The following is a 10270-nucleotide window of genomic DNA, read 5'->3' on the forward strand; positions in this document are numbered from 1 at the left end:
TAACACGCTAAACTTTATACCTGCTATACATTATCATGCTAGCATTATTATAATAAGGATATTAGCATCCTGATATTAGCATTTAGCGCATTGTTTACATCCCGTTTACTGGCTTGCAATCGTCTTCTTTCGCGCCTTTTTTGGCGCATTAGTTTGTTTATTGACACATTAGCACCACCTGTTGATCAGTGGAATAGCGTGACGCCATTGACTGAAACAAAACAGGGACCCACACATAAAAACATTGCTCCATAGCATTAAAGGCCAATTTCTACTTCTGCGTCGAATCTACACCATAGCCTACACGTAGCCACGTATCCTATGCCGTAACTTACGCCGTACCGTACGCTGTAGCCTGACGCACACAGCGATGCTGACCACAACATGATCTGCCAAGTTTCCGTCGCCGTTGTTTGTGGTAGCCTACAACAACAAGAACAGTGGCTAAACTCAAAACAGCTGTGAAGACACAGTGAAACATAGAACAACTAGCCATTTGGCGGTGTAATTGGAGAGCGACACAGACACTAACGTGTAAGTGTAAATGTTCACGATGGCTATGTGCATACACTCGACGCAGAAGAATTAATATTGGTCAACATTTTTGAAGTAAGACCAGCTTTTGACTTTTTTTTTTTTTTGACAAAAAAATCTAAATGCATTTGACTTTCCAGTTCGGCTCTATTAATGTGGGATTAAATTGAATCTATACATACACTCGTGGATTTGTCCTTGCAGAGGCTAAAGCAGCCGAAGACGCCGGGGTGAACGTGGCGGTGGTGGTCAGGCCTGGAAACATGGAGCTGACAGATGACGAGAGGGCCCACTATAACCTCATTACATCCTTTAGCCAACTTGAACTGAAGGGACGTGCTTAACACAGAGCGCGGAGGAAGAAGGGGAGAACTTCTGACTTCTTTTTCATAATATGTTCCTTCTCTTCTTTGCCCCCACCCAACCACCACCACCATCATCCCCCACGCCCTTTTTTTTTGCAACTCTGGTGTTTTTTTGTTTGTTCCACTTCACAGTTTGACGAAGTGTAGGAGATGCTGCTGGGACTGCGGTTAGCCACGAGCAGGGCTGCTGAAGTCCCAGCCTGTAGGAATCTATCCAGGTCTTTCAGGATGCCTTTCACATGTGTGGAAACAGATCTACGGAGCGAAATAGGAACTCAAACATCACTCTCATTTGAATGACTGGGCAGAGAACGGAAACGCTGTAGCTAAAAGAAGCTACACGCCTGAAGCAAACTGCACATGAGCTGTAAAGTTACCTTTTTACCTTTTCGATGAACCGTATTCGGTTGCCAGTTCTGAACGTCTCCGATGTTGATCAAAACTTTCCGACTGTATGTATGTATGTATGTAGTATTTCTCACTGTTTTGTAGACGTTTTCCATTCATGTGCTGTTTTCTCCCTCTACACATGCAGACGTGTGAAGTTTTATCCAGTGATCGAACTGTTAATGTTTTAGAAAGTAGAACTGCAGTCTTTAGATGCGCTCCTGCCGCTGACAGAAAGTTCTCATTTTAAACTTTGTTCAAATGTCTTAAACTAGTCCCCCTCGAAGGTGAACGGTGTCTATTTAAATGTGCCATCCTCGTTGAACATCTGTAATGTTGGTGTTGGAAAGTTACCTTAAGAATATTGCCAAACTGATGATTTGTGTGTGAAATAATAATTGGTATAATTCAGGAATTGATATCTAAAAACTTCCTTCCAATAAATGCCTTGTCTCACACAGAAGTCTGTCTACTCCCTCTGTCCAAATGTTTGTTAGACTGTACGGCAAAAAATAAGTTGACGTTCCCAGTAATGGAAAAGCTGGAAAAACACGTTTGACTGACAGAAATGGCTAAAAGGTTAATTCACAGAACTCCTAAAATAAGTTTCTCAGATATCTTTATTATTGCTATTGAGCCACACAGACACTAGTTTCCATTTTATGTGCCAACATTTTGGATTATTTGCTTTCTTCTCAATAGTTAGACAGAAAGTCTCTGCAAGAAATCAGATAAATTATTATTACATTTAAAGAAACTATTATTTAGTGAGCTTTAGGTGTGCTGGTAGGTGGATTTTCTTTGGACAGAGCCTATCTGTAGCTGGTAAGTGGTTATGCTAAGCTAAGTCAACTGTGCTGGTAGCAATAGCTTCATATATAGCTTTATGCTAAGCTAACTGGCTGCTGGCAAATTCTGGTAGATATGTCCTTTTAGTTATTTTATTTGCCTGAAAGTAGTCAAATCAGTCTTAAAATAAACCTAAAACATACTGTTTTTAACTGTAAAATGTGATTTTCCCAGAGAGGTTAGAAGCAATGTTCCACAAACTCACTGACCACATTTTGCTGTATTTTTATTGATACTGACAGCGTTGTGTGCAAACCTACATGAAATTCATAACATCCATAGTCACACAATCCCCCAAAACTAAAACATTTGAAAAGATACAAAAATAATCTAGAAGTTTGTAATAGTATAAAAACAATTGTTCGGAAACGGTAAAACCAATTTACCAAAACGAAGTTGCATACAAAGCAAAAGGATTGATAACAGATTTCTGCTGAAGCTTTTAAGAAAAGCTAAATACTTGTAGATAAAAAAATAATATGTAACAAGTCAAACATGAATACATGTGGTGGTGATTATCACTGGTAACAGCAGTGTAACAGTTTGCAGCTTGTTCAGATGGAATAAATGCATCTAAATAATCTTAAAGCATGTTGCAGATACATGCGTCGTCTCGTGCAGTTACACCTTTGGATCTCGAGTCCGTGTCACACCCCTACAGTTGGTCCGTCTGGTGCCCGGACACTTCAGACCGCGATAGGCCAACTGCACGCCCAAAATTGTCTGTGCACACTGTGCGAAAGCGGCTGTGACGGAACTCGATGGCAAAAGTGCCGAGGAAGACGAGGAAGAACATGACCAGCGCCCACTGACACTGAGCTGCTTGCATGTGGAGGCGCTGAGACATGAGGCAGAAGTCTGCAACAGGTGAGTTAAGGAATAATAGCAACCTGTGAAATGACACACTCATATTCTGCTATCACTATGTGCATCTAGTTTAATAAAGTGGGATTCACTTACAGAACTGGGCAGATATACAGTAAAGTCCATCCTCAATTAGCTCCTGCTTCTGATTGGTTGAAATACAACCACTGCCATATCTGTACCCTAAATATGAGTCAGCAGCCAGTTAGCTTAGCTTAGCATAAGGCCTGGAAAAAGGAGGAAACATCTAGCCAGGCTCTATCTAAAGATAACAACATCTACCTACGTGCACCTCTAATAATTCTTTGCAGTCTTTATCCTAAGGTAAGCTAACCGGTTGCTGAGTAAAGCTTCGTATTTTACCGCCCAGACATAAGAGTGTTATTGATCTAATGATCTAACCCTCAGCAAGAAAGCGAATAAGGGTATTTCCCAAAACTGTTCCTTTTCATAAATGCACTGTATATTATTTTAGAGCAGAAATGATAAGTTTAGGATTAATCGGCAAGTAAAATGTCAAATACGTGATGGTTCTGCTTTGAATATCTTTACAAGAAAAGGCCCTTTAAACCCGAGTATACAAATAAATGAAGCGCCATTTCTCACGGTCCAAGGTGCTAAAAACAAAATCACAGTAATTCAACTTACAAGACAAGACAGCAACTGACACTGGGATGAGACAGAGCTGATCTGTTACGGTAAGGTTTTAATTTAACAAATGTTTAATAAATATTCAATAAATGTTTGATTTTATTCACTTGAATCATACACGAATTAGGACTTTTTATTAAGATGTTTATTTTGTTGAGGAAAAAGGACTGAAAAAAGCTTTTACTTAATTTTACTCATGCATATTTGTTGACAAAGATTTTATCTTAATTGTATTTAATGTTCTATTAAATTAACCATCAGGCTTCTTCAATTTTCACTCAGGAGCAAAAATCAGCCTTTAATCTCTAAAGAAATAACAATTTGATACTTATCGTGATAATTATCGATATTGAAAGATATCGCTAATATGGTTATATCGTCCAGCCCTAGCGTAGTTCAACCTGTTTTTCAAGTACGTGCGCCTTATCTGTATATGTATACTTAAATATTAGGAACATCAGAAGTACTTAACAGTAGTAATAACCGTATGTAAAAAGTGCGGAAGTGCTGTAACAGCATGAACATTTGCATTAAGTGGACAGTATGTGCATAATGTAAGATATGTACATGTGCTTGTTGCTCATGCAGTGGATGTCAGCTGAGTATTCAAAAGTCTGACAGCTTGGGGGGAGAAGCTGTTGCAGTCAGTCAATGCATTTTTAAATATGTTCATTACTCTGTTAAGCAGGTCTGAGTAAAAGGATACAGAGTATCATGCACACAGTGACGGATCCAGACAGCAGGAAGCGAATGATGCTGGCCATCCTCCCCTCATTCTCTATGTTAACTCTCAGGGTGATGTAGGACTGCACCCAGCAGAACAGCACCCCCAGCCCAAATGTCATTAAGGTGCCGAAGTTGTGGATCATCTCCTCAGTGAAAATCTAGATTAGATTAGATCACGGGTTTTCAAAGTCTGAGACCGCGAGCCTCCCCTGAGACAAGGTAGAATCGGCGCCCCTTCACCACATCTTTAGTTTACTTGGTAAGTTTCGCCAGAGGTTTCACTCAATTCCTGGATGCCTCTGGGATCATGATTATATTACTTGACACTCAACATTTGAGCCAAAATAGCCTAATATTACTGTTTGACATAACTTCTGACTACACCAAATAGTTAAAAAAAAATATCTGTCCTAAGGCATTTATTATTTTCTGACTCTGATGGTGGGAAACAGTTCCCAAAAACCTCTGTATCCCTGAACTCTCACTCATGTAGGCTATTCTATGTGATCTCCTTTTGATGACTAATGCACTAAGTAATGTAGTATTGCTTCACTTCCATTCACTGAGCCTCCCCTGAAACTGTTTGGACCCCCCTGGGGAGGCCCTCCTCACACTCTGAAAAGCCCTTGATTAGATTAACTTTATTAGCTCCGAGGAGAAATCTTTCTTGTGGCTTCGCAGACAAGACAATACATACACAGACAAAACCACACATGTCACAATAGTTCATACATGTATGAAATCAATGTTAAAAATAAGTAAGGTAATATATAATATATACATAATAAATAAATACAGCTGGTAATATTAAGTAATTTAACTAATTAACGCTGCCCCATCTAAAACCAAACTCAATAAATGTTTTCACTCTTTACCTGTCACATCTCTGTTAGTGAACCTGCAGGGGAGTTCATCTATAAACTAAAAACTGGCTTATAAACTTGTCATGTATGTGTCAGCGGTGCACGTTACCTGGAAGTTTCCTACAAGAGTCATTCCAAAGCAGCCGATAGAGAAAACCACCAGACTACTGACGTTCAGCCACGGTTTGTCTATTCTCTGTTTGAGCTGAAGGTATCTGAGGACGGCAATGATGAACCCTGTAACATAGAAGAACCCTTTTCAAAAATGTACAATATTGTCGGTTTCTTCCTTTAAATATAAGTGTTTGTCAGATCTTGTGTTATAAGTGATCAACACTAGTCTTACCCACAAATGCAGCCAAGTTCATGACCTCGCTGAAGATGCAGCTGGCCGGAGGGGAGTTGCCTGCAATACTAAAAAAGGCGGACATTTGTATTTGCTCTGAAATAAAGATTATTTACAACAATTATATGCAATAATAAAATGCTTTTATTGTTAAAAAGACAGTGAGTATGTACCTAATGTACGGAGGATAAAAGGATCCATTTCTTCTCCTAAAAATAGAAAAAGATAAGTTTAATCCAAATATACAAAAGTAATCATTTGCTTCACATAATATTGTTTAATTCTTACCTGTATTTTGAACCCAGGGGTGCTATCACCTCATGGCGAACAGCTACAAAGTATCTATTAAAATGACAAATAATAAAGATGTATACAATTATAATTTAATGTCTCTTTACTAATTGTTGTTTAGCCTCTTTTCAGTTGTTTGCCTTTTTTTGTCGCTTTGTATTTGTTTAGCCTCTTTTCAGTTGTTTGCCTTTTTTTGTCGCTTTGTATTTGTTTAGCCTCTTTTCAGTTGTTTGCCTTTTTTTGTCGCTTTGTATTTGTTTAGCCTCTTTTCAGTTGTTTGCCTTTTTTTGTCGCTTTGTATTTGTTTAGCCTCTTTTCAGTTGTTTGCCTTTTTTTGTCGCTTTGTATTGTTTTGCCTCTTTTCAAAATGGTTTTGCATCTTTTTGTAGTCATTTAGCGTCTCTTTGTAGTCTTTTTGAGTGTCTCTGTAGTCTTTTTGTTGGCTCAAAAACTTTTTTTTAAACTTTGCAGATGAAGAAACCTGTTTGACTCCTGTCCAAAGCTTCCTGCCACAGCAGAACCACACTGACACAAAATTTATACTTGAGCACACTATACAAAATATTATAGGAGGCCCTCAAAAAAAGCTTGAGATGTGGGTTTTACTTCAACTGAGCTGTTCTGCTGTCAAACTGAAAGATAGTCCTGAAATTACTTACACCACCCACAGTCCAGCAGCAGTGAACACAGAGTAGATGGGAGGTAGAAGAGCCCAGGGGCTGCAGTTCCACATCTTCTCTCCTCTGACACCACAGAAGAACAAGTTGTTTATTCATATATTTAATTAAAAATAGATAAACATGTCAACATCAGCATTTCAGGCAGTAATGACAATACAGGAAGTGAGCGGTTTACCACGGTCAGGCACCAACAGCGGAGCACAACACCTCAGCACGTGTATGTAAACACTGAGGGTAGGAACTCTGTTTACAGGTTATTCGTAAACATACCTGTGGTAAACAACACCTGTCCGTGCTGTGGATCACCGCGCGCAGCTCCGTGGTTCAGTCCCGGTGACTGTAAATACTGTAAACCTGAACTTCTCATCTACTTTTTCTGTAGAATGAGGTCTGTAATAAATGTCGGTCGCTCTTTCTTTCACCACTAAAGGCGTAATGTCGTCGTGGCATCAGTAGCAGTACAGTAATGAGATTATTATTTCCTGGCGAGAAACAAGACTTCCGGGTTGGGCACCTTTCCTTCAAAATAACAGCACGGTTTTTAACTGTAAATAAATAAATACAGGATCCCAATCCTAATGTGATATACTTGAGTATTTCCATGTTATGCTACCTTATACGATTTATAATTGTACTTATAACATATTAAACTACCTAACAGGATATAAACTCCATCTCGACCAACTACAGCAGTAAAATGTTAATTACATATGAATGTAATACTAATGCAAAAATACAATAGAGCTATGTTAAACAGTAAAACACACATTTTTCAGCATTAAAAGTAGTCTGCTTTTACTTTTGATACTTTAAGTAGCCTACATTTTTCTGATAATACTTCTTAAGTACTCAATGCAGTACTTGCAATGGAGTCTTTTCGCAGTCTGGTACTGCTCTTTCTACTTAACTAAATAATGCAAATAAATCTTCCACCCGAGTAATAGTAGGATTATTAAAATAAGCTAAAGTCTTGCATTCTGAATCTTAACTGTATAACTTGTTCTGGCATACAAAAGTATTAGAATCAAAGTATACTTAGTACCAAAAGTAAAAGTACTCTTTATGCAGAGTGACCCATTTCAAAACTATTTATTATAGTATTGGATTATAATTAGTGATTCATTAACATGTATGTCACTTTTATGTTCCAGCTGGTAGAGCTAAGTTTAAATACTTATTTTACAACATTTATACTGCTGCGCAGCTTAACCTATAATAATACATCACAATGTATTTGTTGATTATATTTTGTATTATTTATCTGAATCTGAAAAGTAACTAAAGCTGTCCCATAAATGTTGTGAGGTAAAAATTACAATATTTCCCTCTGAATTGTGGTGGAGTAGAAGTATAAAGTAGCATACAAAGGAAGTACTCAAGTACAGTACAAGTACCTGAAAATTGGACTTAGACTTGGACAGTACTTGAGTATATTCAAGCTACTCAGTTATATTCCACTACTGGTAAATGTACATAGATGCCTATGTCTGTATGGTGGTTGGTTCCTGAGTGTGTATGCAAATTACAATGAAGCTGCCACCCATAGTTTACTCTGTGGGGAACTCGGAGGCAACAACGGTTCAACAGCAAACGTCCCGGGGGCCCCAAACCGGTTTATCTGGCCATGATAAACACAGACGGCTCCTGGATACACAGCAGAAATTTTATCTGAAGCATTGTCTCAAACAGCTACAGTACATATTAGTTTAATTTGATGCTGCTTTTTTCATGTATGCTGTACAAATCCTTCTTTAAATAACAAGGGATATAATGTATTAGCTATAGGGGAGACCAGGTATGGTTGTAACATGGGGAGAGTTGTAACAACATCAATTCCACCAATTAGAGATAAGATAGGAGTCATGTGATCATATCAGTATTTACCTACTTCCTTACTTCCTCCCCGATCAGGCATGGTGGTTATTTAGTCTGGCAACAGGTACATTCAGAATATATAGAGACAAAACTGATGTATGTGTAATGTATGTAAATTGTAAATTTTCTGACCAAGACTATGTTTTGTTTAGTATTTATACTATTGCAGATAAAATTACTTGACTTATATTAGATATAAATGTAGTTTCTTAGGCAACATGTGATTCATTTTTTTCCTTTCTAATTTCAAACCACTATGGTAATTATACAGCTAGCTAAACACTGGCTGGGGTGGGGTGGGTTGTTACACTTCTTTAAAAAGTGTTACAACCATCCTCTATACATTCAACTAAGGACTTTCTTGATTTTAAGATTTTACAGAGTGCCCTTTGCAGTCTGGGCTCACCAAGCCCGCACTCCAGGGTTTCCAGCATTCATTTGTCAGCACTGTGACCAGTACTCCCCATTTACATGTTGTTCACATGTTGCCTTGTGTATCAGCACTCGATCTTTTCCATGCTCTGTCTCCGCCGGTGGAGAGGGCAGAGAAGCGGACAGGCAGCTTGTGAGAAGAAAAAGTCCCAGTTCGCCAAAGAGTAACATACAGAAGTGCTTGTAGTGCGTACCGGTGAGTACCGGCCCACTTCAAGCACTGACTGTGACTCTGATTAAGAATATACACACATTGACACACACAGACACACACCTCTTTTAGTTAGACCGAAGGATGTACAGAGATGTTCTATAACTAGGTACATTTTAGTGGTACTTACAGTACGCTTTAAAGTAAGCTTATTCTGTAGAGTGTTTCCCAACCCTCTCCTGGAGGCACACTAGTCCTGCATGTTTTAGATCTCTCCCTGCTCCCACACAGCTGATTAAAATGATCATCTTGTTATGAACTGCTAAAGCTGTAAAATCAGCTGTGCAGGACTAGTGTGCCTCCAGGAGAGGGTTGGGAAACACTGCTGTAGACAACGTTACATGTGCGGGAGTCATCAGACATTAATCTGTTACAGGGAGAGTGAAACGTTGTTCTTATATTTCACTATACCTGTTTTTGAAGCATATCATATAGTGTGACATCCATTTTGGCTTCTTTTGTCTTATTGTTACAACTTACCCCAGCATGTGTTACAGCCTGTACCCTGGTAATGGGGTAGGTTGTCACAAAATAACACCATGGATTTGACATCAACTCATGAGGTCTGTGATATTCTTGTAGAGGATTAAATTGGTGCCATTTGTAGTGAACAAATTTGGGTACTTTAAGTTTGAGAACTCCAACTAAAGAATTCAGCGAGTTATAGTTGCTGAATCAAAAAGTATTACAACCATGCCCGGTCTCCTCTAGTATATAAAATGTGGCACAATACGGCACATTTAGCTCTTTCTGGCAATAATGACAATAAGAAGTAGGTAAAATACATTATGAGATGCAATGTTGGTTTGTTGACCTCCAGAGTACTAAAATATTTTTTTAATTTTGTACTTTTCCTCTGGCGCCACTATCTGTCCAATATTTTTGTTTACATGTAAACCTGAATTACTACCAACAGTCCCTTCAGCCTCAGCTATACTTTGTGTTGAGTGCAGATTAGCAGATGTTAGCAAGCTAACACACTGGACTAAGATGTAGGTGAACATGGTAAACATTATACCTGTTGTGTGTAAACCATATCATTGCATGTTAGCATGCTATAAAGAGCATTTAGACTACATCCTCCCAGTACTGCTCTTGTGGCTGTTTTAGGACAACAAAAATAATTACTAAATAAAAGCTTCAGCATGTCTCCTACAGGATTTTGTGTCCACGTGTAGAAGGCTTTGAAACTGCAT

The 10270-nt window shown here is 38.5% G+C and overlaps 2 protein-coding genes across 2 annotated transcripts in view; one reads left to right on the forward strand and one right to left on the reverse strand.

Annotated features, from left to right (window-relative positions):
* Positions 1–1749, forward strand: part of enoph1 (enolase-phosphatase 1) — a 7076-nt gene extending 5327 nt beyond the window's left edge. Inside the window, exon 6 of the mRNA XM_046066148.1 lies at positions 739–1749. Within this exon, the coding sequence (XP_045922104.1) occupies positions 739–878 (140 nt within the window). The 3' untranslated portion in view covers positions 879–1749. The remainder of the gene's footprint in view (positions 1–738) is intronic.
* A 595-nt stretch (positions 1750–2344) lies between these two features.
* tmem150c (transmembrane protein 150C) lies at positions 2345–7024 on the reverse strand. The gene is made up of 8 exons (XM_046066017.1): positions 6827–7024; positions 6536–6619; positions 5874–5927; positions 5759–5794; positions 5586–5653; positions 5349–5476; positions 4357–4534; positions 2345–2993 (listed from the first exon to the last, which is right to left on the reverse strand). The coding sequence occupies exons 2-8, from the start codon at positions 6607–6609 to the stop codon at positions 2791–2793; spliced, it is 741 nt and encodes a 246-aa protein (XP_045921973.1). The 5' UTR covers positions 6610–6619; positions 6827–7024; the 3' UTR covers positions 2345–2790.
* Positions 7025–10270: the final 3246 nt, after the last annotated feature.

The sequence above is a fragment of the Micropterus dolomieu genome, linkage group LG13 (assembly GCF_021292245.1).
Source record: "Micropterus dolomieu isolate WLL.071019.BEF.003 ecotype Adirondacks linkage group LG13, ASM2129224v1, whole genome shotgun sequence".
Lineage (NCBI taxonomy): Eukaryota > Metazoa > Chordata > Actinopteri > Centrarchiformes > Centrarchidae > Micropterus > Micropterus dolomieu.